Raw genomic sequence first — 27,308 nt, 5'->3', positions numbered from 1 at the left:
TTTAAATCGAAGGCGTGTCTGGGCGTGCTCTGCTGCGCGTAAGTATGTATAGTTTGATAGATTTGTTCTGATTTTTGCACGCGAGGGATCCTCGTTCTTATACTAGATCCCTGGAGGTATAAGATCTCACTCTCATATAATTGATCCGGACAATTGCGTGATGCGGGGTCGCTGGCGAATATTTCCAGAAACGACGAGTTTTGGGTGATCAATGATGTCGGTGGTGGATGAAACCAAAATAGGCCGCGACCCCCGCGAGGCCAGATCCCAGATCCACGAAAACTCCTGCTCGACACTGCGTACAATGCATAACACTGCAGAAGTAGCGTGCATCACCACCTCTACACCAATGGTAACAGCGCTACCCCGCCCTGCCAAGTCCGGATATACTTTGGCCCCGACTGAAGTCTCTTGATCTTTGATGATATTTGATGAGGAAATTGCTAATAGTTAAGGACAACGTGAACAAAACCCTCTGCCCACTGCGAGCGCATAGCCCTGTCACGTGTAGCCGAGTCGCGTCCCGAATACGTCACAGAGTGGCCAGATCCCAACTACGCAACCTTAGTGAGGCGGGCGTATTTTTTTTGGGATTAGGGGATCAGACCTTCTGAATGTCCCTGAATGTCCCTGAACTTGAGTCTGACCTTCAGCCCCACAGGAGGAGGATGACTGCGCCGTGAGGGAGTTGAATGGGTTGAAATTTATTTGGTTGATGTAGTAATTAAGATGTGGCAAAGGGAAATGAACATTGCATACGATGCCATAGTCAGAGCCAAGGGAAGATGAATGAAATACTGTAAATAGACCTCAGTTAGCTCTGGGTCTTTTGGTAGGTTCGGCTGATGCACTTGGTCTCTCGATGTATCGAAGCTTGATGGTATTGATGGTAGCTTGGAAACCAGATCAGAAGATGTTCAGGATGATCTGGAATTACCCATGAAGATATTCGGGAAAAATATTAAAGTGCAATGTTTCAGCCTATTTGAAATCCATGAGAGTAATTCTATCGTGGCTGCAAAGGAACCCCCCTAACTTAGTAACCCCCGACCTTTTCTTGCATGGGCTTGAACGTCACCGTCATCGGCTCATGGCCAATACCTCGTTTCCTCGCCTCATCTAAGATAGCCACCGTTGCTGTGGCTCCGATCCGTGTCACTCCCAAACTCCTAACATGAAGAAGATCATCCAGAGTTCGAACACCTCCCGCCGCCTTGATCTGGACCTTGGAACCTGAGTTCTTCCGCATCAACTTGATATCCGACACGGTTGCCCCAAGGTAGTTGTAGGATCCATCCATCTGCTTGACAAATCCGTAGCCGGTAGAGGTCTTGACAAAGGCAACTTTGAGCTCCGTGCAAATCTCACAGAGCCGGATAATATGCTCAGCCTGCAGATAATCGTTCTCAAAGATCACCTTGAGAATGGCCCCATGGTGCATAACGGCACGATTGACCTCGTCGATCTCTCGGGCGACATATTCCCAGTCTCTACCAAGGACTTTGCCGATGTTGACAACCATATCGATCTCTTGTCCGCCGACCTGGGCCGCAGCGGTGGCTTCCTGGACCTTGATCTCGGTGGCGCTGTTACCGTGTGGGAAGCCGATGACCGGACAAACCAGCACATCGGTGCCAGCCAGCTCTTTCTTGGCTAGCTCGATCATGTAGGGCTTCACGCAGGCCGTTGCGACATTATGGTCTCTGGCGATCCTGAGGCCGGCTAGGGTATCGGCGTCAGTCATAGTTGGATGCAACAGCGAGTGGTCGATCATCTTGGCGACCTGTGATAGGGTCACCGTGATGGTGTTTTCGGTGGACATGTTGTGATTTGGATTGCGCTTGTAGATTCGTTCCTGCCATGATGGAACGACACGATGCCTTTTATACTTTTCTATACTGTTTGAATCTTCCGGTGGAATAACTTCCTGTTTAAGAACGCGAAGTCAGATGACCCGGGACTGGAACTCAACCAGCCAGAGCAGATACATACAGCAGGATTCACTGAAAACAATTTCGGTACTTCAGAATGTCTCTTTCCCTCCTTTGCCTTTATTTTGCCTCCAATAATATGTTAAGATCATCGCTTGTTTCCTGAATGTTGAGCTTTCCATCCCGGAAGCTTTGTCATCGGATCCACCGGAATCACTTCCTTTTCGGGGTCTCATTCCTTGACTTTGCACCTACCTACCAATACACGCAATGGTGTCAGAAAGCAGGCGCTCTAAAGTGGGCAGTGCATGTCAGAGGTGTCGTCGCCAGAAGCTCAAAGTATGCCAAGTTTCTTATTATTCCAGACCCTTGCTGACCTGACAGTGCGACATTCGACGCCCATGCACTCTATGTGTCCGTGCCGGAGCCAGCTGCGAGACGGCAGATCAATGGCGTGCGGTTCAGACGCCACAGTTTGACCGAAGACCTGTCACCAGGCGCAATAGAACTTCACGACTGAATGGCGATAAAAACATAGCTGAGCAACCGTGGTCAAGCTCGACCATGTCATTAGTGGAAGGAGTATGTATCGACAACAAACTGAGCGGAACAGCTACCGATGAAACCAGGCATTTCAATTTCACAATACCACTACCCCAAACACATCGATGACCAATGCATTACCTGGAGGCCAAAGAAGACAGTCGGATAGTTCCGGAGCTAGCAACTCTCGTCCAGTCGGAACTCAGCTGAGATTGTGGGCTCCAGGTCCAGGGCTCCAAGTATCACGGTCAGTGACAGCAGAGCTGGCCTCTCTGTTTCCCTCTCGCGAAGTTGCATCTCTACTGGTGGACACCTACTTTGATCGGGTACACTGGTTCATGCTTATTTTCCACCAAGATGATTTCCGGCGAACCTGGCAACAATTGTATGACTCACCCAGGGAGCAGCTCACAGACGCGTACCCGGACCCTGGTTTTATCAGTACCTTTCTAGTGGTGATTGCGATCGCACTGCCATACTTGGGTGCTCATCGGCTGCAATTGCTGGAGGCATATGGCATATCCCCCATGGATATGAAGGGTAAGATCTTGTCAACAATACGAGCAAAAATTCTCGATATTGTCTCCGTGGGCTCATTAGAGGCTGTCCAGACCTGCGTCTTACTGGGAACTTACTACCTCTATCATGGTAACTCCGAGCTTGCATGGCCCGTATGCGGCTGTGGGTTGCGAATTGCCCAGGCCTTGAATTTGCACCGGAAGCTTCCCCAGGCGGGATCAATGTCGTCAGAAATGCAACGGCAGTACGAGACTCGGAAACGCTGCTGGTGGGCTATCTATGAGATTGAGACCTTTTGCTCCATGTCCTATGGCTATCCGCATAGCATCAAGGATTCGGACTGTGATGTAGAGTTATTGGACCCTCTGGCCAGGTCTGCTCCTACACAGTCTCCTGCTTCTTCTGATGCAACAGACCAGCACCCGGCCAGTCTTCTCTCTTACAAGTATCTGATGTCAAAGCTCTCTGTTTTGATCAAAAATATTCTCACGGATTTGTATGGACTCGGATCGTTGAAGGGAAATACCCATCCAGACAGATCAGGCGGCTTTTCTGGTCTTCACAATCTCATTCGAAGAGTCTCTGCTTTAGATACCAGATTGCGGAGATGGAATACCGAGATTCCTGATTTGCTACAGCTAAACAACACCGGCCTGCCTGGTCTATCATACACATCAGTGGAGGAGATGGATCGCGATATTGGTGCCTCAAGCCCCAAGTTTGAGAACCACATTTATCAGCTTCAGGCACTTGCCCTAAAACTCGCCTATGAAAATGCAAGAATTCTTGTACATCGACCTTTGCTTGCGTTTAAGACGATGCCCACCGCTTCCGGACTTGAGAATACTCACCTGGCCACAAGCCCTTTACATCTCTCTTTAGAAGCCTGTCGGGATGCAGCTCTAAGCACGTCTAATGTTGAATCGACCTCTATATTTTCCCTTGCTGTCAATACATATGCAGCGGCATTCATCGGCATTCATACTTTTACTGCTGGTGTCATGCTCTGCATTCTGACAAGCATCGAGCCTCTAGCTCCCCAATCTTATGAATCGAAGACGGGATTGCGTCGACTCCTCAGCATGCAGGCGCATTTGAAGTCGCGATCTGGTTCTACTCTGGCTGCACAGGGCCTGGAGATTTTGGAGAAACTAACGAGACTACTGATGGAGAAGGAATTGAAAGAAATGCTATCCTCTGGTAATGCAGTATCGTCGTCTCCCCAAATTGCTCCTAGAGATGAGCAGGCGAGACAAGACCTGGACGAGAGTGTCCAGGATCAGACACTTGCTGCCGCAACCATTGTCGAGGAAAATATGTTCAACTACATAGAAGACCCGGCCATGTCACAGGCCCTTTTCGACTTTGACCAAGGTACGTTACAGTAACGCCGTTTATACCCAGGTGGTAATCTAAACTTATGTACAGTGCTCTCAAATCATGAGATGAGCATCCCGCTTGAATCAAACTTCCCGGATTTACTCGGTCCTGGAAGCGGGTTGGTGCCAGAACAAGCATGGATTTGGGGCGTTGATAGCCTAGCTCAACTTCCAATGGATGAATAGGTTCTAGGAAGTGGACTTTTGCCTGTATGTATCGAGTATATTCTATATCTCAATGGCCGAGCCGGGATCGGCGCGGCTTTATTGCACCAGGGAATGCGCGGAGACTCTACACATCGATGTTGGCTGACCATCTAAATCTGGAGTTGCGAGGACCGGCGGTTTCTACTTATGTTCAGGTAACCTCTTTCTTAGGGCTCTCCTATTTGGATACACCAGGGCTGGAGATGTGGATATTCGGAGGCAATTTCCGGATATACGAATATACCGACTGCAGTGGGAGGTATGAGACTTCGGGCTTAATGTGATGTGTCAATGATTGATATGTCTACCAGTATTTTCCTTCAGATGGAACCAAACGTTTGCATCTCTATATTTCCATGCATCGCTCAATGATACTTCGTTCAAGCCCACTTTCCAATCAAAGCCATGATGCCGGCTCCCAACAAAGTGCAAGTCACCATAAACAACAGTCTCGAACGACGCTTGGTGCGGCAGGGATCAAACAAAAAGTCGCGAGCGAGTAACTCCACCAGACCACTATAGATCAGGATGCCCGCGGACACAGCGTTCAAGACACCCTGAATAATCAAGGACACCTTGGAACCAGGTTCATATGTCGTCCGCACACCCAGGCCAATGGCAATAGAGATCGGAGTTGTCAGGCCGTAAGCAGCACACAAAAACCAAGGAAGCCAGGTATGTTCACCGAATGGAATAGCGGACATTCTAGCTCCGATACCGAGACCCTCGAAGGACTGGTGGAAGACTAGGACCGGGTACAGGGTTGAGAACTCGGAGCCGGTGACGCCTAGGTTGAGGCCGATGATGACTGAGTGGAAGATGATACCGAATTCGAGTAGAAGGAAAGCGGCGATCTGTTGTCTGAAGGACCGTTCGGCGATGTCTCCATCTTCGGAGAAGAACGTGTCTGTGCGCTTTTCATTGGAGATGTGCATTGCTTTCTCGGATTCTGGGGCAGATTGCACCTCGGGATGATGTTCGTGCTGGATAAAGGCGTTGGTGGCTTCTTCATTCTTGTGCACCCCGTACTTGCGTTCCACGTAGATTTCGGCGGCCAAGTCGAGCAAGAAGATGACCACGATAGAGGCTAGTACAATCGCTGCACACCAAGAATACTCAGCCCAGTATCCCGATTCCCCGACACAGGTCTTCGGACCAATTCGCTTATAGGCCGGGTCAAGTAGATGGATGAATGCAGTGGCCACAATGACACCGGTGCCGAAGTAGCGAGCGAAGATGTACACGCCGAAGGGGATTTTCCATCTCGTCATGCGTTTGGAGACGACTGGGAAGACGGTAAAGGCCGAGGAGACGAGGAGAATCACAAAGATAGAGGAGATACGAGCACCGAGATTTCCATTGTAGTCATTCGAGGAGACTTCCAAATAACACAGCACATCTTCCGTCCTGGCCGTGTTCAAATTGACATTGGTAGGATCGAAGGTCGACATCTCGCGAGTCTTCCAGGTCAGATGAATGAGGATACATGTCGAGAATGATTTTGCAAGATATCTTATAGAAAGCTGCGCGAGGACCTTGGGCTATGCAATGGGGCTCATAGGGCTGGAGAAGAGTGGAGAAGCACTCAGTAGATGACTATCGTTTTCTGTAGGATTGGTAGGCAGAAACGAGGGCGGCTCCGCTCGCTTCGAGTTCCGAGTGTCTTGAGGACCTTGGAGATTAGCGCTTGAACGGAGCTATTCACGAATCAACATGATTTCCCGGAAATTGCGAGGTTTGGGAATTTAAAAAGCCGGTTCCTAGCTCGGAGGTTGTCGTGGAGGTCAGGGAGGTCATGGAAGTCATGCCGGATAAGACCTGTCTGTCATGAGTTCATTCTGTAGTATCGTGTGTCACTTCGGAAGGAAGTTACAGCCCGACCAAGGAGACAATGTAAACACTTGGAAGGACCTGGTGGGTGGGGAAGAAGAATAAAGAAAAAGAGTAGTGGAAGTGGGGATATTCAGCCCTACAAGACCCCGCTCCACCTGCACCTCCAGCTCTAGCTCCAGCTTCAAGTTTGGCCATCCATCTCCTCACTAGTGATGTCTCTCCCAAAGGCCGAGCTGGTCAACGGCCGCAAGACTTTCATCCCTCTCGGTAATACCCTTGCACTTGCAAAGTCCGATGCAGACCCACTAACCTAGCGTAGAGAATAACCCGGAAGTGCTATCCCATCTCTGCTCGAACCTTGGTCTCGCCCCGGGCCTCACATTCCACGATGTGTTATCCACAACTCCCGAGCTACTAGCATGGATACCACGTCCCATTCATGCTTTGGTTCTACTTGCAGATAGGCCTATCTATGTCGCTGCTCGAGAGGCTGTGATACCTACGATACCGGAGTATCAGGGCTCTGGCGATGAACCTGTTTTTTGGATGAAACAGACGATCGGTCATGCGTGTGGTCTGATGGCGTTGCTGCATAGTGTGTTTAATCTGGATGAAAACTATCTCGTGCCGGGATCGGAGCTGGATGGTCTGAGGGAAAGTGCGGTTGAGCTTGCACCGGCTGAGAGGGCAGAATTGCTTTACACTTCAACCTTCTTGGAGAAGGCGCATATGGAGGCTGCTGCTTCGGGGTCTTCGAGAGCGCCGTCACCGCATGATGAGAACCATCATCATTTTATAGCCTTCGTGCAGAGGGGCGAGAAAGTGTGGGAGTTGAATGGGGGTATGAATGGACCGTTGTTGCGAGGAACACTCGAAGAGGACCTGTTGAGTGAGCGAGGACTGGCAATGACGGTGCAGGACTATCTTAATGCTGCAGCTACCGGGGGATATGGTGAAATGAGCATCGTTGCCGTGGCAGGAAAGGAAGCACATGGATGATTAGGAGAAGGCCATATACATTGTGGTATTCTATGTTCAGAAGAATTGTTCTATACCCAAATCAAATAACGAGATCCCAGATAGATCTCCGTGTAGTCATCTATGAGAATCGAGCAGATAGCTCTATGTGATCAAGGACTTTTTGGCTTTGGAGCAAGCCGATGGGCACCGAATGAGTCCAGGTTGCATTGCATCGCCAGTGGACGAGGGAGCGAGAGGGCGAGGGGAATAGTGGGAGCAGTTTATGGTGTAATAGTGTGGATGACCGGCTACAGCACGCGATCGCATCAGGGGCAAGGTGGATTGGTATATCGGGAAAGGGTATCAAGCAGAACAGCACTGGGACCAGGTATAACATCAAGACGGATCATCTTAACTCATCAAAAATATGATCGTAATCCTTCGTAAACAGAGAAGATAAAGGCCGAGCTGGGAGCTGAGCGTGCGCAAGTGATCCCGCACCCGCGATACATGCCCTTCAAGCCCTGCTGCCTCCACACGGACCGAGTGACATTCCAAAAGGTCTGTCGCTCCCCGTTGGCTGGGAGGCGCGAGATATCTTCCGTCTGCATGCGCGACTTGATGGTATCGGCCGGGTAGAACAAGAAGTTGTAGCTGATGCCCGCCGTGGCTCCAGCAATCATTTGCTGCCAGACGGATAGAGAGTCGGTGTGGGAACTGGACGAGTTGTATTTCCGGAAGAGGGATGAAACACCCTCGTAGCCACCGAACCAGGCGGCACTGCCTCCGGTCTCTCGGATGAGAGTTCCCGTCTGACCGCGCCAAAATCCAATCAGTCCGTCCTGTCGGAAAACGGCTGCGATGAGCGCGGCGGGACGAGGGGGGAACATCCCGCCTCGACAGGGACTTGCATCCTGCACTTGATGAGCTCAATTGGCGTAAGTGCCAATGAAGTCACAGAGCCTGATGCAGCGCCGGCAGCAATAAGAGCCGGGAAAGGCAATTGTTCCATCCCGGGAAATACTGTGACGCGCATTGCATCCTGGATTAGGCGGTAACTGAAAAAAAGACAGCTGGTTTCCACGGCGGCACCCGTCATGGGGGCACTGATGCCGCGATACAGTCCCTTGAAGCCATCTGCTTGGAACGACTGACGGAAACAGTCCAGGGGACCGGTATATCGGAGAGGAAGGTGTGCGGGTTGAGATTGAAGGCGAACCTTGACGGTGTCAAAGGGGTATTCGATCAGCTTGCCTGCCATGCCAGCAGCCTGAATCGGTCAGCAGATGTCTATTATTCCAGGGGTATGGCACCACTCACGGAGCCGAACACAATATCCTTCATCGCCTCCAACCCCTGGTTGGGCGGGAGAGATGGGAGTTCCATCGGTTCATGGACGGGGATCGCATGCTCGGTCGCCGCCATCAAGGCTTCCAACAGTCACCCAAAAGTATCGGGCTATCGGGACATGATTCGAAAGGAGAACAGGGGGGATGAGGGCGGGGGAGGGAAGAGGGGGAGTATTTGAGTTGAGCGATTTCTTCGGGCCTTCAGGTCTGATGTGAAGTGGGGGGGTTAACGAGGCACCGAGGGGGGGCGGTGTAACACGCTCGACTAAGGATTTGTCGACCTGACGACGCCAAGACCTTCATGCGCGAAAAAGATTGCGAAAGTTGGAGTCCAGATGGAGAAAGATGGCGAGAAATACACCTGAAGTGGAGCAGGGAAAGTGCCCAAGTTCATTTTTTTCTCTGTTAGCGTCCGCCAAGCCCGGTTATCTCGATCAGATAATCTCCGCGTGAAAATTTCATTTGGTGACAGGCGGCGAACGGCTTCATCTTTCTGCCCCGAACCCTACATTTCCTTCCCCGTCTACCCTGGAAGTTCGTGTCGATTCGTTTCGAACAACTCCCCATACAAAATGTCTACCGAGATCGCCACAACTCCGGCGACCGCGCCTGCGGCGGGTGCCGCGTCCGTTGGGATGCGCAAGAACGGTCAGTCCCCGAGGCCGAGGTCGCGACCCCACTGCTCGTTCTCCCGACTGACCCGAAACAGGAAAAAACTGGCATGATTCCAGCAAGAAGGCTTTCCGCCCTAAAGCGGGCCTTACCTCTTACGCTAAGCGGGTGGAAGCTCGTAAGCTCAACGATGCTGTCAAGGAGCGTGAACGTGAGATGAAGGCCGAGGCTACGGCTGAGCGTCAGGTGAGCTATCCTATACCTATTGTCTAGCATGATGCTCGTCTATAGCAACCACACACTCTCTAAAGAAGGCAATTGCTAACCCGCCACAGGCCCGCATCCAGCGCATTAAGGACCGTAGAGCCGCCAAGGAGGAGAAGGCTCGTTACGAGAAGATGGCTGAGAAGATGCACAAGAAGCGGGTCGAGCGTCTCAAGCGCCGCGAGAAGCGCAACAGGCTGCTCAACTCATGAGCTTGTCCCTGTCTAGGATCACACTGCATACACGGCCACCATCTCTGTCCGATAAAAGGCTGGTTGGCGTTTCTGGGATTGGTTTACAAAAAATTTCTCTTCAATGTTGCGAGTCTAATGTTTGATATCGACATAAATGTTACTCTGCGTGTATCATGCATATCCTGGAGTATCCCGTGGGATGGAGTAGAGACCTAAATTTAGAGAGAGGCCCGGATTCCGCCTGGATATGAAAGTATTTGAGTAAACAAACACCAAAAATTGAGTATCAAATACTAGAGCATCAGATCATCCGAAGTATGATGACCAGTGCCCTTCCTCTAGGGCTAAGTATATACCTAGGTATATATCATGATCAATATTTGAAATGTCATATCGATCGATCTTGCAGATCGGCACGGCTTGGCAGGACACCTCCGCAAGTCACAAGTCTCACCTTTGAGACATTCCAACATCAAGCTTCAAACTCAAGTTTCAAACCCGACCAAAACATGTGGTAGATGACATGGACACCCACCTCAAGTCTCCCTTATCGCCCACTAGATCCTCATCCGCCACTTTCCCATTGACCCACGGCACCCCCGGCCCACGACCCAATGACCCAATCTCCGTGGAGCCGTTTTCAGCCAACGGCCATTCCCGCCGACATGTCCGTCGTACGACTGAGGAACACACTCCCGACACCCAGGATACGCGCCGTGCACGAGAGCTAGGTATCGACGAGACCGGGGCCAAACAGCCGAAACACAAGCATAGCAAATCACGAGAACTCCGTCTTCCGCGACAAATGAGTCATCTTGCGTCTTCGGCCAGTGCGCGGGGACTACTCCCTACGTGGTCTAGGGAGAAGGAGCGCGAGGGTGATGATGGGTTGTTGAGACCGATTACGAGGGAGACTACGCGTTCCCGATGGGGTTCCGAGTCGACTAGTCGCAGTCGGAAGGGGAGCCTGCTGGATGCACCTGAGCAGCATGAACGATTGGGACCGATTCGAAGACAGGAGATTCAGTCTATGGATGATCTGGAGCTGGTTAAGAAGCGGAGGAAGCAGGGCGAGGAGTAAGTGAAATACTATTGACCTACCATGGAGGAGCTATAAGCTGATGATTCAACGCTGTAGGTATCTCCGGTCTGCCCTCTCCTCGATAGGATCTCAAGCGACTGACGTCACACGTCGACTCGACTACACGTATTACAACTTGTTGGAGAAGATAACAGCTCTTAACTCAACAATTGCGTCGTTCCAAGACCTTTCCGACTCTGCATCTAAACTACTCAGCGATTTCGAGCGCGAGACGGCCGGTTTGGACCAGGAGATTCGCAAACAGATCAATGATCTGAAGGGATTTGAGCCGCAGATCCAAAAGGTCGATGCGCTGGAGGAGCGGATGAAGCGAGGTAGGGAGCGCGTGGAGGATCTGGGTAGTCGGCTGGACGCTGTCCGAGCCCAGACTGACAGCTGGGAGCAGAGGGAGTCAGAGTGGCAGTCGCGCGTTAGCCGTCGATTGCGTATCTTCTGGACTGTCATGGGGAGTGCATTCCTGGTGCTTGTGCTCGCCCTGGTGATCCAGAACTGGCCTGCTCTCGTTGCAGATGGGAACCATCCGTTGCCGACAGAAGCAACAAACCAGTCCTCAAGCGGCGCTTCATATCAGACATTTATGTGGGAATCTGCCATCGCAGTGGATGGCGATAGTGAGGTCAGTCCATCACGCTACCCGTCGAGTTTGGAAGACCGTCTACAAAGCCTCCAAGCCTCGAGCGTCACAGTCAGCACCACCCGGGCAGGTCCCGTTGCAGCGGCCACAGAAGATCCCTTCCGAGTGTTGGATGAGTTATAAGGTACTATCTGGCAGGTTGTAGTGCATTCGGCAGGCTGTAGTGCATTTGTATAATTTTTTAATCTGGTCATGTCATGATACCCTATCCGCAAGCTTCGTTGTCGTCATTAGAGATAATTTTGTTTCCCCCAATCTAAACAGCGCCTTCAGTCTTCTTCTTCTTCTTATCCTCAATCAACTCGATATTCGCCGCGGGGACCTTGTCTCCGTGCACCTCGAGCAGCCACTCGCGCACATCGTCGCTGACATCTCCCTGCACGGTGATCTCCTCCGCACCGGCCGGCGATCGGGTCATCGAGGAACCAGTGGCGAACTTCTTGCCGAGATCCTTGGCGATCTTCTTGTTCTCGAGGCCGAAAACCTCCAATCCCAGAAGGACCGTGACATACTTGCGCTTGTTGCGTTCGACCCGCTTGATCAGGACCTTGGAGGCAGCCTTCTTCTCGGCATCCCGGGCCTCACTCTGAGCAGCCTTAGCCTCCTTCTTAGCAGCGTCCTTCGCGGCACGTTCCTGGGCAGAGACGGAGAGGGTGGACAAATTGGCGGTCACAGCATCTGCCTCGCGAGTTAGAGAAAAATCCCACCTCAAAACACGGGGCTCGTACCTGTGGAGTAGAGACCCTCCCATAGATCCGAGTGCTTTTCCTTCAACCAATCTTCGCATTTCTTAGCGGTACCGCCGAATTCGCAGTACTCGGGGGGCAAAGTGCACACTGTTCGGAATAGATTCCGTTAGCTAACGCAAACTCTCCAAAGACTAAGGCGCCACCGGGGTACTCACCTCCGCAATAGACGATGTGCCGGGCCTGGGGCTCGACCGGGCCAGAATCTACCTCAGCCATTGTTTCAGTAAAATCACGGTAATTCGAGACTGCTTTATCGAAGCTCAAGCTCGAATGCACGCGCGGGGGCGAGGGGCACATCCGCTAGCCTGTTTGGGAGATTTAAAGTCACATGATCGTATCCCGCAGTCTCCCGACGCCGAAAAAGAGTCGGAAGAAGAAGTATATTCGCGCTATAAATGGGCCGGATCCACGACTAAGGGGCTAGTGGACTAGTGGGATGTTTGTATACTTAAGGGCCTTGGGGGTGGATATTTTGCGGAAGCACCTTTGAACGCTAGATCATGCGGGAGCTGACTCGCAATGCTAACAGAAGTCTAGACTCGGGTACGTTGATACTTGAGGTTGGAATTGTTTCAGTTGAGCGTCATCGCGCTATACTCGGATGCCCCCATAATAAAATATCTGCAGATATACGGAGAAACTCAATGGAGAGATAGCAGGGGGATGATTTGAGATTAGGAGATGAGACTGGAGATTAGAGATAAGTGGATAAGTACCTGGGTAGATTATTTAACGATCTAAATCCGGGGCTGTGCTCCTGCGTCAATCGCATAGACTGATAGACTGATAGACTGATAGTCGAGTACTAGGCACCAATCGCTATGCTAAACGTCGGGGTGAGGGGCCCCGGACGAGATTTACGGGAATTTGATAGATCCCCCGGCCACTCTCTTCCCCGGTCCTCAACCCCCGGCTTTCTGCCCCGTTCATAAACATACCCCGCTCATGATGGCGTAAGATGACAACAGGATTTTCTGGGATTGTTATCACCAAGGTAGCCGACGGGGGAGCCCTGTCCGATTGCTAATGGGCCATGCAAAAATCGCCGGACCGTTGCCTTGCATCCGCATCTGCATCAGTCATAGTACCAGGCAATAGAACGGGGGCGACACGGGGGCGAGGTCGGCATCACGGCGCCAATTGGTGCCCGGTTGATGATAGATCCGCATCGCCGTTGAGCTCGGATAAGATAGCCAGGGGTCGATGCATGTTGAATGGTCTCGCAGCCCACTTGCCCTGGAAATTCAGGACGAGGGCATCCTCTTGAGACGACGGCGGCCAGGCCCCCGAGTCGAGTCAGCCTCGAGCGCTAACCCTAGGCCTAGGGATGTCGTGCTGCCGAGTATAGATCTGAATGGCCAATGAGGACTGTGGGGATTGACCTGTCAGGGGGAGCCCGTGGAGACCGTGGAGACTCGCGTCAATTTGCACGTCACCTTCGTCATGCATAATTAAACGAACTCTCCATGTTGGGATAATATGTAGGGGAAATGGGGGCGAAGAGGGGAGAGGGAGGGGGAAAGGGCCCCAAGCCCAATTACGGTGGATGCTCGGGAGGAGCAAAGGGCGTTTCAAGCAGGGTAGAGAAGGCCCGAACACCCTCTCTCTGGGTGCGCGGCGACATGCAGCTGTAGGAGGCGATTCCCTGGGTCCAGCCGAATGCACTCTTAGGGGAGGGTTTTAGTCGGGGCCAATCAAGATCTAGACGGGCCTCTGGGCCGACACGATGAAAACCGATGCGCGCGCACAGACAAAAGGCAATTGGAATTTGCCCCCGTTTGGACGTCCATCTCGGTCTGGAGCTTGCAGTCGGGGGTTGCTTTCACGGTGAAGAAACTGAGTTTGATCTCTGGGTTCGCTGGGTTCCCGCGAGTGGCCGGGGCAGACGGGGGCAGACGCCACCAGAATCCCGGACATCAAGCCTCGGAGTCATTGATACTTCGGAATCCCGCTTATCTGGCGAGTACAGCACAGCAAGGCCCGTGCAACCAGAGCGGCCCGTCGATCGAGGATCGGGGGTTTCTGGGCGCATCGCACGGTCGTATCAGTGAGCCAGTGGTTCAGGACAATGGGTGAACCAGTAGTGACCGAGCAGATATCAGGATATTCTGGAATGAGGAGGGGGAGATAACCCTGTCCGAATGCGGTCAACGGTGTCACAACAGCAGCCAGGGCTGGCATTGAAGTCATTCTAGAACCTGACCATGTCTGGTACTGCAGTTGTGCAACCCATGAATGTCCATCTCCAGACCCGTATTCACATCCATGAATTCATGAATTCATGAATGCCTGCAATCAATGAGTCCAATGAATCCAGTGCTCAGACCGTCTATATTTGACTCCGTGATGCTCCGAGTTTGCCTCCAACGTTCGAGCTCCACTTAGGATCTGCTCGTTACGCACGGCGTGCTTTAGCGGGTGGAGAAGGTATTATCGGTCCGGTCTGGAGCAGAGTAACAGGGTAACAGGCAAATGCAGAATCTAAAAATGCATTCCCCCCCAAACCTTGGAAGGAGAAGAGACAGAGATAGAAGAGCCGTACATATCAGTGTGTCACCCACATCTCCGGATTCTGGTTTGGCTTTCTTTTCCCCTCCCACCTTGTGCGATAGATAACGAAAACTGGGAATTCTTGGAGAATTCTTGGAATTCGGGATTCTGAATTCTGGACTCTCTGAACTCGGAACTATTGAACTCCAGACCCGCTCTCGCCTCCCCGCATATATCCTCTTTCTTCTCCCATTCTTGTTTCCTCCCTTTCCCTTCCCTTCCCTTCCCTCTTTCCCTCTTGCTCTATGTAATGGACGTTGGTGTTGCTCTCTGAGATATCCGGAATAATGACGGCCGTATTGCTTCCCCGGCAGTCATTGTCCCCGGATCTTTCGCCAACTGCCCAGCACTATTTTCTCCACGACTCTGGTATCCGGATCAAGTCTGAGCCCATGCAAAATGTCTATCCGGCACGGGACTGCCCCAGCCCCGTCGCCTCCGCAATTTCTTCCCTCCCGCCTTCCCCCAACTTTACCCCGACCGACAGCTCTTACACTCCCAATATCAGCGACCTCTCGCTCTCTCTCGATGACGATTTAACATTACCCGCTTACGAGGGCGCCTCGGCAAAGGAGTCCGATGTAATGAGCGATGCGTCTGAAGGCTCCGCGACACCCCGGTCTCGTCAAACCCCGGCTGCAGACGATACCTCCGTTGAGGAAGAACCCTCTCGACATGTCGACTATCTCTCTCATGAATGGCGCGAGGAGGATATTTGGGCTTCCTGGCGCTACGTGACCGCTCGCAGGGGCGACTATAGTAATGGCGTGCGTCTCGAGAACGCGTCGTGGCGAACGTGGGCTAAGGCCAAGCACAACCTCGGGACCATCTCTCCAGAGACATTGAACTGGTGAGTCCCTGCTACGTCGCCGATCTGAGATCTTTACTGACCGTTCATACAGGCTGAAGGACTGTGATGTAACATGGCTCTACGGACCCCTCAAAACCTCAAGCTCGACCGACGAGTCGGTGTCGGACGTCTCGCCACCACCCAGCCGCCTTGACACACCTAATTCCTACATGGACCGAAAACCAATTTTGAAAAAGAAAACCGCATCCGAAACCATGCTGCAGCGGTCACTATCGCAGCACACCCTTCTGCAACATGCAGGAGCTATCCTGAAAGCTCAAGAGGCCAGGAACGGCTGGGCACGACCTCCCCTGGTCAGGTCCAATACCGATCTGGACCACATCCACCATCGCACGGGAAGCTCGACCTACTCGATGGGGGGTACCTTGACGACCGCCACCTCGTCGGGATTGGCATCACCGAGTGAGCGGCGCCATATTCACTTCAACAACGAAGTCGAGCAGTGCATCGCTGTGGACATCAAAGAGGCCGACGAGGACTGGCCTGTCACCTTTGAAGATGAAAGCTCATCGGATGACGGCGTGGTGATGATGCGGCAGATGTCGGGCAAATCCTCTCTTAGCAATCGAAGCACACCCCGAAATAGCTTCAGCAGCGACAGTAAAACCATCGCTCCCCTCCCCTCTACCACTCTAAAATACCGGGGAGACATCTCCGAGCCCAAGGGCGGATGCATCCTTGATCGATGGTCTGCCCTCCCTTATTCCTCTACCTTGTCACCTACTCCCTCCGTGGAGACTCTCCGTCCACCCTCCCAATCCGCCAACTTTCTTCTTGATGAGGATGATGAGGATCCCAGTTTGGATTTCACTGGTCAGTACACGAATAAAGACCGAGGCTGGTTCATGCCAGAAGATGCAGACGAACTTGGCGACCGACCCATGCAGCTCTCTGCCTCGGGTATGTTTGTACCCTATGGCGAGGGCGAAGGGGGAGAAGCGGCCAACAATGGTCTGCTCGGACGAGTTGTCGACACCGTCAACACAGCGCGTGACATCGCCCACGTTATTTGGAACGTAGGTTGGCGACGATGAAATCTCTCCATTTTCGACTGGGCAGGTTTCCCAGCCTTTTTTCCGTACATAGCGGCGGTCTGCATCCCTGGAGTTGAACGGTGACATCCCTGTATAGATTTTTTCCGGAGGCCAGGAACACGACTGGTTCTCATGTTTTATGTATGACACGAATCTGCCTAATACTTTTCAAAATTAAACAAAATTAAAAGAGACCCTTGAAAGGACAAGAATTCAGTAAATAGATGTACATGTATAGAGGATACCTAGGTAGGTATAGAGGAGAGGACTAAATTCAACCTAAGATCGATGCCCCACAGGGCGTTGACCCCCTAATGCGCTGCGAGCTCCGTCTCCACGCTTCTCCCTCTTCCCAGCAAACATGGAGACCGACAACGTCGCCGACTTGGTGACTCGTCTAGGCAGCGATGAAGATGCTGTCCGTAAAATGGCAGTCTTCAAGCTGCAAGGCAACATGGGCGACCCATCCTTTGCCGAGCTCTTCATCGCAGAGGGCGGGTTAACTCGCCTGCGATATCTGACACTACACGCCAGCGGTAATACCCTCGCCTACAGCCTGACCAGTTTCGCCCGTCTGCTCGAGGTCGATAAAGGATGGGAATGCGTTGATCAGGAGCTGGTCGAACGGGTACGATTTACCCCATCTACACTCTACACCAAGTGCGCCTGCTAACTGCCATTGTCGCTAGATCGTCGAGCTGATCGTTACCCACCCTCTCGTCAACATCCTCCGCGGGGCCATGTCTATTCTCGTCTCCGTCGTTTCACACCCGGTCGCCGGCACCGGTTCAGAGCAGCCAGAAATGATGTTCGGGTTCCGGGCCCTCAAGCCTGCAATTGCCATCTACCCTCAATTCCTCGAGATGCTCGTCAGTCGACTATCCTCGGCGGATCACGCTCTGTGCGCCAATGCGTTGCAGCTGATCAATTCGCTGATGCGTGACTCGATCACTCATGACTTGGAGGCGGAGTGGCCCAAGTTTATCCAGAAGCTGCAGGATCTGGGAGTTATTCGGGCAGTTTACATGCTTATGCAGGACTCTGCGCTTCAGGACCTGGCCCATCCGCTTCTTGAGTTCCAGTCTTTGACTAAAGTGCTTCTGAGGAAGTGGAGGGATATTTCTCTGAATCAGGACAAACCTGAGCACAGACGAGCGTTGAAGGGGATTTACTTGGCAAGTACGCCTAAGTCTTCTGATGAGAAGGACAAGGAGAGAGAGAAGGAGAAAGAAAAGGGATCGAAGAGACACCATCCTGAGAAATGGCGACGATTGGGTTTCGAGTCAGAAAATCCTACGTCCGAGTTCCACGAGGTTGGATTCTTGGGAATGATGGATTTGGCGGATTATGTACGCAGTCACCAGGATGAGTTCCAGAAGATGCTTCTTGAGCAGTCGACCAAGCCGGCACGGCAACGATGTCCGATTGCTCAGGCGTCGTTGGCTGTAACGTCCATCCTGTACGAGCATTTCGAGGTGGACAAGTCCGAGATGGATGATTCCAAGACGTACATGATTCTGGAGTCGCGGTCTAGTCTGGACAAGCTGTTCAGACCTCTCCTTCTTCACTGGACGCGGTTGCATGTGGCTGGATTGCAAGCCTTCTTCCGTCTCTGGAAGGCGACTGCCGCCGAGCTAGAGGATCTGGATAAACTCGTGGAGCTGGTTCGCATCCTCATCGAGTCCGTCGTGGGCGGTGCTTCCCGCACTAAGGATGTTCAGGATGTGGAAGAGGACTTGGCCAACTTTGAATACCATCGACTACGCGAGCTGCAGATGGAGCTTCTGGAGCTTACATATGAAGATGCTTGGGGACATCACTTGCGACAAGTTCGCGAGGAACTTCAGCACGAGGCTCTACAGTTTGTCAAAGAGCAGCGCATCCGGTGTCTGCTCCAGGGTGCTTGGTTCTCCCTTGAATCAAGCTCCAAGAAGGACCTTGGACCAACTCGGTCGACCTGCCAATACGTTCAATTGTCGCATAACCGACGATACCTGCATTTCGGCGAGTTCGATTCGATGGGTGATCGAGTCCCCGAGCTTGATACCCTGCCAGAGAAGAGTAAGCCCATTCCCACATTAACCCCTGTTCTTAATTTCCTGCTAACATTCAACAGTCGATCTCTCCGCCGTCTCCTCAGTGGTCTCGAACATCTCCACAAACCCCGACCAGTCTTCTTCTTCTTCAACCGTCAAGACCGCTCCTCGGCAAGCATCTACTAAGATCACCATCCACGGCCACGCCCAATCAACCAGCTCAAGCCACGGCAAAAGCCACACTCGAACAGGCAGTCGATCAACTGGGAAAGAAATCGTCCTTCTCACCCTCCGCCCCGCCACCCACAGTGAAGCCTCGGAGTGGCTGGATGGACTCCTCATGCTTCTGAACCAGCAGCCGATTACGGCGGAGACGACTAAGCTGATTGACCTGGTTGGTAACTACGGATTGAAAATCCGTCTTTTGAACGTGAGATTTGATGATGCTACGTTTGCGGGCGAGACGCCGGGTGTACCGTCGCGGAATGGGCTGGATGAGGACTACTACTATGATGTCTTTGGTGGTACATAGGTTAACCCTTGCAAGGTTGTTTGACGATTTTTTGTTTGTTTTGGAATTCTGTCGATATACCCAGTGAGGTCGGATGTGTAAGATATACACCAATGGAGTTTTTGTGTACAAAATTCGGTACGGTGATAGGTCTATCGTGGGTGATTGTAGAAATGAAGGTAAACGCATCGAAGCAATTGGTCTTTCCGTCTTCGGGTAACTGAATACTCTTGACTGTCGGGTCGAGAATCATGGGTGATGGAAGGTCTGAAGATCCGGGGCCTTGACCTGGGGAATCAATTTATGAGAGCGTGGAGTAGAGAAGTGGGGAATTCTTCAGGTGTATTCATAACTAATAAGTTAATTATTATTTAGCAAGTTCGCTGTGATGCCCTGAGGAATAGGCATATATATCACATGATCTATGGCTCTCAGACCTCAGGCGCACCTTCACTGGGCGGTCAAAATTCTGCAGGACTCATTCCATTCACCGCCCCCATTTGTCCAACAGCATGTACAGAGGCGCATAACCACATCTTTGGCAGCTATTTACGGCCCCAAATTACCTTCATCTAATGCCTGCGTATAATTATATCCATGGGAATATACTCCTATCCTTGGGGGTAGCTGTGTAGACCCGATAGACGTGGTGGACCTGCCTCGCGTCATAAGCTTATCGGACGCGCATTTCCACTTCGCCTCCGCGCCTCCCATCATGGACGGTCGTCCCCCCAAGCGACAGCGCAGGTCCGCCAATTCGAATACCGCAGAACAATCTACCTCTACCGGATCCAAACTAACCGCTCTTTCATCGCGTCCCAAACCCCGAGCACGTTCGAGTCAAGCTCCCTCTCCACGAACCTCTTCCTCTCCATCACCCAAAAAGCCCGGGTCTTCACCGAATACGAAATCCAAATCATTACATAGCTTCTTCCAGCCAGCGACGGAAGGACAGCGATGGTCCTCACAGAAATTCGAGCCCAAACGATCACTACCCACGGTTTCGGAGGCAACCCTTGATGCAGATGTGATCGAGGACGACTATGATTCCTACGATGAGATATTTACACAGCATCTGACCGGTAGGAAGCCTGGCGGTGCTGTAGAAACGAAAGCCAAGGATGAACCCAAATCGCGACAACCGGCGTCGAAACAGAGCTCGCGGCCGAACAAACAACCTACCAAACGCTTTCTCATGCCCACCGGGAATAGCACTCGTTCACAATCTCCGGCGCAACCAGTGGATGTAGATAAACGTCCTTGGGCACAACGGTTTGCTCCGTCGAATCTAGATGAAATCGCCGTTCACAAAAGAAAGGTCTCTGATGTACAAAACTGGCTGGAAGATGCCTTTTCTGGGAGACGCAGGGAGGTGAGTGAACCTGTTTTTGTTTGTGCTCACCTCTGGCATTGGGTTGCTAATAGAAATAGAGATTGCTCGTTCTCCGAGGCCCTGCGGGTTCTGGAAAGACTACAACGATTACCCTTCTCTCCGGGTCGGCCGGTTTCGATATTGTCGAGTGGAGGAATCCAGCTGCCCCCGAGTACAATGCGCACGACTACATCTCTCTTAGTGCTCAATTCGAAGAGTTTCTCGGACGAGGCGATCGATTTGGAGGACTCGACTTGGAAGATTCCTCTGAATCGAAGAACACCCGCAATGCACATCCCGGTAATCGGCGCGTTCTTCTGGTAGAAGAGTTTCCAACTGTGCTTAGCCGGTCGTCGTCGAGTTTAACAGCCTTCCGAGCTTCCTTACAGCGCTATCTGGCGGCAGCGGCGGAGGATGGGGGCGGGTTGCATCCGCCCATTGTAATGGTCGTCTCAGAGACGTTGTTAAGCTCTGCGTCATCGATCCAGGACAACTTGACAGTGCATCGGTTGCTGGGACCCGCCCTATACAACCATCCAAATACGACCATCCTCGACTTCAATACCATTGCACCAACCTTCATGCAGAAAGCCTTACGGTCAATCCTCGACAAAGAGGCAAGGGCTTCCCAACGAAGCCGAATGCCTGGCCCAGCAGTCCTGGATAGGATCTCCGAAATAGGAGATATCCGCAGCGCCATTTCATCCCTAGAGTTTCTCTGTTTGAAAAGCGACCAAGTAGGGGCATGGGGTGGCAGTGTTGCGAAAACCAAAAAATCGCGTGGAGACACGGCTTTGACGCCAATGGAGGAAGAGTCGTTGAAATTGATCTCACAGCGAGAGGCTAGTCTGGGGATGTTCCATGCCGTGGGTAAGATTGTTTACAACAAACGCCTGGACCCGAGTCTTATGCCCAGCGATGCCACAATACCTCCCTCGCCACCCGACCATCTCCCCTTTCATCGTCGACCCAAGGTCTCGCAAGTTGCCGTCAATGACCTGATCGACGAGACGGGTACCGATATCTCCACTTTTATATGCGCCCTTCATGAAAACTACCCTCCGTCTTGCGATGGAGATGAATTTACCAATGACCTGAATGCATGTATTGAAGCGCTATCCGACAGTGATATTCTCAGTGCCGATCGCAGGCCTCAAGGTGGGCGATCAGGGACTGGAATCGGCGCCAATCTTTTGAACGCCGGTGTTGATATGCTACGACAAGATGAGATCAGTTTTCAGGTCGCGTCGCGCGGGCTTCTTTTCGCTCTTCCATACCCTGTCAACCGAAAAATCTCCCAAAGTGATGGGCGAGGCCGCGGTAATGCCCACAAGATGCTATATCCTTCATCGTTACGACTATGGAGAAAGACCGAGGAGATTGAAGGGCTCTTGGATGCATGGATGAAGCACATGCTTGACCCCAGCAATGCCAGTACTTCGCCACGCATAGAAAGCGATTATGAACCCACGGGCGTCAAATCTTGGAAGAACCTTCGAGTCGGACACGCGTCGAGTATAGACAATCCCTCAACGATGACCATGATGTCGCGCCATGATGCACTACTCCATCAGCTTCCATACATGACCAAGATTCGATCTGATAGCGGGCAATTGAGCCAGATCACCAGTATCCGAGGAAGTCGCCTTGATGATGTTGAAGAAGATGACCTGGCACCACAGCCTCAACCCCAGCACCCGCACACTTTCAAACCGGGCAGCAATGCATTTGGGCCTCGTCTGCAAGTTGAGGAAGAAAAGTACATTCTCAGTGATGATGACATTGTAGACGATTGAACGTTATTGAAATGTATATAGTAACTTAAAGAACGATGAAATGTTCCAACGAGGGAAGTAACTGAAATGCAAATACAAATGTAAATGTAAAGGTAAACATAGTCACGTAGTTAAATGTGACTCCGAATCTCCAACGCGCAAGCGGAGTCGGAGCCCGCCACCTCAGTTCCTCCAACCACCTCTTCGCCAACCACGTCAATCTTTTGGGCCTTCGCCCACTCTCTTTGTACAGGATTGGGGAAATCGAGAAAGAAGACACCGTTCATCTCCAACGCGAAGGGTCAGGCCACGAGTCCGTCAACACTCGACACCAACGCCGACGCCGACGCCGACACCGACGCTCGACCGACACGATGCTCAACGATAGCGATACCTCAAAACGAAAAGCGGACGGCTATGCGTTCAGGATATCCCCGAATGGCGCCGGTGATACCACGGTTCCTGCTGCACCGCCTTCGCCTCAATTGAAGGCTGCGGCGGAGAAGAAGGATGCGCCTGGATTGATTGCTGCGGCTGCGCACGCCGCGGTTCCAACTTGGGCTAACATGGTATTGATGGTGTCGCTTATCTTTGGAGGATGCTGTGCGAACGTGAGTGTATAATTGAGGTCTGCAAGGTCGTTACTGACCTTGGCGCAGGTATTTGCCCTCGAAGCCATCATCAAGTGAGTCGATTATCCTGTACCCCCAAGAACCTGAGCTAATAAAGACACTTGCAGAGAACAGCCTACAGCTGGTAAGAAACCATTTAGCCTGAAACCAGCCTGGAAAATCGCAAATCTAAATGAATCTAGGTCCCTTAATCACCTTCGCCCAGTTCGTCTTATGCGCCATCTTCACACTCCCTCATTTCCTGTCCTTCTCTGCAGGTCCTCGGGCACTATTTCTCAGCCCACGTGCAATTCCCCTCCGATCATGGGTCATTTATACTTCGTTCTTTGTGACGGTCAACATGTTGAACAATTGGGCATTTGCATATAAGATCTCCGTGCCACTTCACATCATTCTCCGATCAGGTGGCCCGGTAGCATCTATGATTGTTGGATATATCTTCAACGGCAGACGTTATTCCCGGGGTCAGATACTTGCCGTCGCAATGTTGACAATGGGCGTTGTTGCCGCTGCGTTAGCAGATGCGCAAGCGAAGGGCAAATCCATTGAGATCTCAGGCGAGGATACAGCTATGATGACCACCGCTACCGGCTTTACGATTCTGGCTTTGGCCATGGTTTTGTCTGCTTTCCAGGGGATTTATGCTGATCGGTTGTATGCGACTTATGGACGAGATCATTGGAAGGAGGCCTTGTTCTATTCGCATACGCTTTCCCTGCCTCTATTCTTGACTAGCTATACACAGTTGTCTTCGCAATGGCGGGTGGTATCTTCGACGCCATCGCTTCTCTCGACCTTCCCCCAAGGAGGATCGGAGGGATCAGTCGCGTCTACGATGGGTCATACAGCGATTTCTGTTCTGGCGACGGTTCAGAAACATGCGCCTATTCAGTCAGCGCTCGATCGGCTTCCTGTTCAGGTGGCGTTTCTGATCATGAATGCTCTAACGCAGTACCTTTGCATTCGGGGTGTCCACCTGCTCTCTGCCAAATCCTCATCCTTGACCGTGACAGTCGTCTTGAACATCCGCAAGCTGGTCTCCCTCTTGTTGTCAATCTACCTTTTTGGAAACCACTTGGGGTCTGGTGTTCTTGTCGGCGCAGTGCTAGTCTTTGTCGGCGGTGGCTTGTACGGGTTCGAAGGCGCACGACTTCGAAAAGTGACGAAGAAGGCGTAGCCCATTTCGACGAGGATCTAAAACGTTCGGGTCACATCTTCATATTTCATACAGAGCTAAAGCATACGCAAAAATTTGAAACCTCGAAAGAGTATATCACGAAGCATGTGCAGGCCTCCATAATTGTACATTCACATGAGAAACCCCACATTCAAAATAGTCAAACAGAAAAAGGAAAAAGAGAATGGGTCACGTCAACCTGCGCATCTATAACACTTCACCCACGATCTTTGCGGCCTCCTTGTATGTCTCCAGCAGGCGCTCGCACTTCTCGCGCTCGGCCTTGATGCCGTCGTCTTCGTAAAGCAGCTCGCCGAAGAGATCCTCTTTATAGAGTTCGCTAACAAGTCTATTCTGCACGACATCTTTGCTGTGGTTGACCAGCAGGTGCATGATGGCCTTGGGGACCTGGTCCGCAATGGTTTCGCGCACGATATGGAAGTAAGAAGAGATGAGGCGGCGGATCAGCTCGGTCTCGAGCATCTCGCGGTCGGTAAGGGTGGGTTCCGCGTTCTCGTTGGGCTGTGACGAGATTAGTCGGGTTTCAGAGGATGATTGCGGTGTATCACTCACGAAAACAGTCGTGTCACTCCCGTAATCCATGGAGGCAGGGTATTCCTCCACGGGCATCATAGGCGATCGCACCTCGGCCCGACGGATGCTCTGGCTGATGCTGGGCTCGCTCGCGTGAGCTGCCCGGTTCAATGCAGCCTGCGACGGGGAGTGCTGAATACCACCCTCTTTACCGAAGAAATAGTTCAAGAAGGAATCACGGGTAGTGTGCGAGGCACCGAAGCCAGCCGGGTGGTTCGCACTGCCGTTCAGAGCTGCGGAAATTCCGTTCTCCGTGTTACGACCAACACTGGGTGACATGCTTCGAGCGCCCTTGGCAGATTGGCTTCGGATAGGGAGGTTATGCTTGTCATTCTGTGCTTCCTCGTCCTCGGGCGTGCCAGCTGTTCCGTTGGCTGCACCGAGCTCCTTCATCCGGCGCTTCTCGCGCTTTCTCTTCTCCTCGGCCAGAACAGCCTTGCGCTCCTCGTCCTGTCGATTCTGGATGATGGATTGCATGGCGGAAGCGGCACCGGGGAAATTGGGGTGGTTGGTGTTGATATACGCTCTTTGGATCGAAATGAGAGACTCCACGTAGGTTGAGCAAGGTCCCAGACGCTCACGGAGAAGATCAGAAACCACCTCAATGAGCTTGCCCTGGAGACGGGGGAATCGTAGGAGTTCCTGCGAGCCGCAGGTGTGGCAGATCTTGATGAGCTCCTCATACACCAGCTCCACACATCGTTGGGCGGGGGATTCCAGGAGCTTGATCTGCGGCTTGACCAACAAATCGAAAGCCAGCTCAGGCACGAAGAGGCTGGGTCGGGGACCGGTCGAGTTGCGGATGGCCGTCCGGATGTCGGAGACGGTCAGGTTATGTGTAGGATCGATGGTTTCCAGGGAGTTGCCGAACACCTCATTGAAGATGTAGTAGATTCTCGCACCACCACAGAGCTCCTTGGTCGAGATTTCCGAGGATGTACCGTCAATGGACGAAATGAAGGATGAGGCAAAGCGGGTCATCAACTGAAGAATCAATGATCCGCGGTGTTCCTTTCCACTGAACTGCTTGTTGCCGTAGCTAGCCAGTTCCTGCTGGGTCTGGCCCATCAGGGTGTTCAGGCGAGCCTTGATATCCGGGAGCCGGTCTCGGATATGAGCCATGAGAGTCGAGTTCAAGGTCTTGGCCAGGAAGTGGGTTCCACATCGGTTGGCCATGTTGCGATAGGCGGGGTGGTGACGGAAGAAGTCAGTCTCAGCCCGCAGGGCCTCTGCCAGCTCCTTGCCAGACTGAATGTCTTGTTGGGATCGGTTGACTACACCGATGAATCCCAGCTTCAAAGGATACACACGGCCGGACAGAATGTCCATGGCGTTGGTACCATGGTCCATTAGGTCCAGCTTTGAAAGGACACCAATCGTCCTCCTTCCCATGGGGTCCACCTGGCGGGCGAGCTTCAGAGCCTCCGAGTTGACCAGGTCCACGTTGGCCGGAGAGACCGCGAGAATTATGCTGTTCGGCTTCGCAATGTATTCAAGAATCAGGGTGCGGGTTTGCTTCTCGATATCGGAAGGTTGGTCGCCAATAGGTACCTTGGTGAGACCGGGAAGATCCACCAGGGTGAGGTTGAGGACATGAGGAGAGAAGATTTTCAGGTTGATTGGCTGCCGGTTGATACCCTTGTTGCTGCCCGCAATTCGCGCCGTTTCGGTCTCGATCTCCTGCTTCACCTGTTGGAAATCCTCAAACTTGCGGCCGGGCTGGTGGTGGAACTCGGCCCATTCATGTTGGCCGGCCACGCTGGCGGCTGTGTGCGGGACGTGAATTTCGTCATTTTCCGGTCTGTCGTCACGCTCGCTAGGGATATTGATGAGCTGTAGAATCAACGGACGTCGAGTGACGATGCCGCTGCCGCGTGGTAGGAAATCTCGACCGACGATATTCTCCAGGACCGACGACTTGCCGGACGATTGAGAGCCGACGACCACCTACATCCATTAGTATTCGGCGCGCCATTGACTCCGTCAGCAGCAATCGGCATCACTCACAATCTGAGGCAAATCGAGCGAGTCATTTCCAATGGTGTTGAAGACCAAGTCCTGGAGCTTATTCACAGTGACCAGGAGGTCCTCGCCCAACGAGGTCATGGTGAAAGAGCGCGTCCTGTAGACTTAAAGAAATCAAAGATCGGCAGAATAAAACTGCCCTTGGAGTTGGCAAACGAAGATCCTCAAGGCCAGGCGCAGGAGTGTCGACCTCGGACTTGTTTATGGCTTTACGGGGCACGTGATGCGGGTCTATTACATAAGGGTTATGACGTCCTTCAACCCTGCATTTAAAAAGTAACTAAGTATTTAGGAGAACGATATACAGTTGATAGTTGGTTCGATACTCCATAGTTGGCAGCAGTCTCGGCCCAAGCTATTTACACACAATGTTTTGTTATTTTACTGGTTCAACTCGACATAGTTGGCTGGGAATAGGCCCCGTGCGCCATTGTACTCTCCAAGCCACCAGTCGT

The 27,308-nt window shown here is 52.2% G+C and overlaps 13 protein-coding genes across 13 annotated transcripts; 8 read left to right on the top strand and 5 right to left on the bottom strand.

Annotated features, from left to right (window-relative positions):
• Nucleotides 1–1,036: 1,036 nt before the first annotated feature.
• N7443_009600 (2-deoxyribose-5-phosphate aldolase) lies at nt 1,037–1,822 on the bottom strand (the record flags this gene model as incomplete). Its single annotated transcript, XM_056889656.1, has 1 exon — nt 1,037–1,822. The coding sequence occupies one exon, from the start codon at nt 1,820–1,822 to the stop codon at nt 1,037–1,039; it is 786 nt and encodes a 261-aa protein (XP_056736147.1).
• A 777-nt stretch (nt 1,823–2,599) lies between these two features.
• Nucleotides 2,600–4,558, top strand: N7443_009599 (transcription factor domain-containing protein; the record flags this gene model as incomplete). The annotated part of the gene is made up of 2 exons (XM_056889655.1): nt 2,600–4,367; nt 4,422–4,558. 2 exons carry the CDS (start codon nt 2,600–2,602, stop codon nt 4,556–4,558), a joined length of 1,905 nt encoding a protein of 634 aa, XP_056736146.1.
• Nucleotides 4,559–4,959: 401 nt separating this feature from the next.
• On the bottom strand, nt 4,960–6,030 carry zrfA (high-affinity Zn(2+) transporter ZRT1; the record flags this gene model as incomplete). Its single annotated transcript, XM_056889654.1, has 1 exon — nt 4,960–6,030. The coding sequence occupies one exon, from the start codon at nt 6,028–6,030 to the stop codon at nt 4,960–4,962; it is 1,071 nt and encodes a 356-aa protein (XP_056736145.1).
• A 594-nt stretch (nt 6,031–6,624) lies between these two features.
• N7443_009597 (uncharacterized protein) lies at nt 6,625–7,411 on the top strand (the record flags this gene model as incomplete). Its single annotated transcript, XM_056889653.1, has 2 exons — nt 6,625–6,679; nt 6,732–7,411. 2 exons carry the CDS (start codon nt 6,625–6,627, stop codon nt 7,409–7,411), a joined length of 735 nt encoding a protein of 244 aa, XP_056736144.1.
• Nucleotides 7,412–7,791: 380 nt separating this feature from the next.
• amcA (putative mitochondrial ornithine carrier protein AmcA/Ort1) lies at nt 7,792–8,797 on the bottom strand (the record flags this gene model as incomplete). The annotated part of the gene is made up of 3 exons (XM_056889652.1): nt 7,792–8,286; nt 8,331–8,642; nt 8,693–8,797. The coding sequence occupies 3 exons, from the start codon at nt 8,795–8,797 to the stop codon at nt 7,792–7,794; spliced, it is 912 nt and encodes a 303-aa protein (XP_056736143.1).
• A 496-nt stretch (nt 8,798–9,293) lies between these two features.
• On the top strand, nt 9,294–9,809 carry N7443_009595 (CGR1 family protein; the record flags this gene model as incomplete). Its single annotated transcript, XM_056889651.1, has 3 exons — nt 9,294–9,369; nt 9,431–9,579; nt 9,669–9,809. 3 exons carry the CDS (start codon nt 9,294–9,296, stop codon nt 9,807–9,809), a joined length of 366 nt encoding a protein of 121 aa, XP_056736142.1.
• Nucleotides 9,810–10,314: 505 nt separating this feature from the next.
• Nucleotides 10,315–11,650, top strand: N7443_009594 (uncharacterized protein; the record flags this gene model as incomplete). Its single annotated transcript, XM_056889650.1, has 2 exons — nt 10,315–10,868; nt 10,930–11,650. 2 exons carry the CDS (start codon nt 10,315–10,317, stop codon nt 11,648–11,650), a joined length of 1,275 nt encoding a protein of 424 aa, XP_056736141.1.
• Nucleotides 11,651–11,783: 133 nt separating this feature from the next.
• On the bottom strand, nt 11,784–12,492 carry tma22 (putative RNA binding protein Tma22; the record flags this gene model as incomplete). Its single annotated transcript, XM_056889649.1, has 3 exons — nt 11,784–12,205; nt 12,256–12,363; nt 12,432–12,492. 3 exons carry the CDS (start codon nt 12,490–12,492, stop codon nt 11,784–11,786), a joined length of 591 nt encoding a protein of 196 aa, XP_056736140.1.
• A 2,621-nt stretch (nt 12,493–15,113) lies between these two features.
• Nucleotides 15,114–16,731, top strand: N7443_009592 (protein phosphatase regulator REG1; the record flags this gene model as incomplete). The annotated part of the gene is made up of 2 exons (XM_056889648.1): nt 15,114–15,676; nt 15,729–16,731. 2 exons carry the CDS (start codon nt 15,114–15,116, stop codon nt 16,729–16,731), a joined length of 1,566 nt encoding a protein of 521 aa, XP_056736139.1.
• Nucleotides 16,732–17,092: 361 nt separating this feature from the next.
• N7443_009591 (ELMO/CED-12 family protein) lies at nt 17,093–19,299 on the top strand (the record flags this gene model as incomplete). The annotated part of the gene is made up of 3 exons (XM_056889647.1): nt 17,093–17,359; nt 17,421–18,792; nt 18,848–19,299. The coding sequence occupies 3 exons, from the start codon at nt 17,093–17,095 to the stop codon at nt 19,297–19,299; spliced, it is 2,091 nt and encodes a 696-aa protein (XP_056736138.1).
• Nucleotides 19,300–19,993: 694 nt separating this feature from the next.
• N7443_009590 (uncharacterized protein) lies at nt 19,994–22,446 on the top strand (the record flags this gene model as incomplete). Its single annotated transcript, XM_056889646.1, has 2 exons — nt 19,994–20,650; nt 20,710–22,446. 2 exons carry the CDS (start codon nt 19,994–19,996, stop codon nt 22,444–22,446), a joined length of 2,394 nt encoding a protein of 797 aa, XP_056736137.1.
• Nucleotides 22,447–22,799: 353 nt separating this feature from the next.
• Nucleotides 22,800–24,234, top strand: N7443_009589 (uncharacterized protein; the record flags this gene model as incomplete). Its single annotated transcript, XM_056889645.1, has 2 exons — nt 22,800–23,036; nt 23,263–24,234. 2 exons carry the CDS (start codon nt 22,800–22,802, stop codon nt 24,232–24,234), a joined length of 1,209 nt encoding a protein of 402 aa, XP_056736136.1.
• Nucleotides 24,235–24,441: 207 nt separating this feature from the next.
• N7443_009588 (dynamin-related GTPase DNM1) lies at nt 24,442–26,934 on the bottom strand (the record flags this gene model as incomplete). The annotated part of the gene is made up of 2 exons (XM_056889644.1): nt 24,442–26,775; nt 26,836–26,934. 2 exons carry the CDS (start codon nt 26,932–26,934, stop codon nt 24,442–24,444), a joined length of 2,433 nt encoding a protein of 810 aa, XP_056736135.1.
• Nucleotides 26,935–27,308: the final 374 nt, after the last annotated feature.

This window comes from Penicillium atrosanguineum, assembly GCF_028827265.1.
Source record: "Penicillium atrosanguineum strain IBT 20685 chromosome Unknown utg000008l_segment0_segment0, whole genome shotgun sequence".
Lineage (NCBI taxonomy): Eukaryota > Fungi > Ascomycota > Eurotiomycetes > Eurotiales > Aspergillaceae > Penicillium > Penicillium atrosanguineum.
The sequence above is the reverse complement of the archived record's forward strand: the minus strand, read 5'-3'. Positions and strand labels throughout refer to the sequence as shown.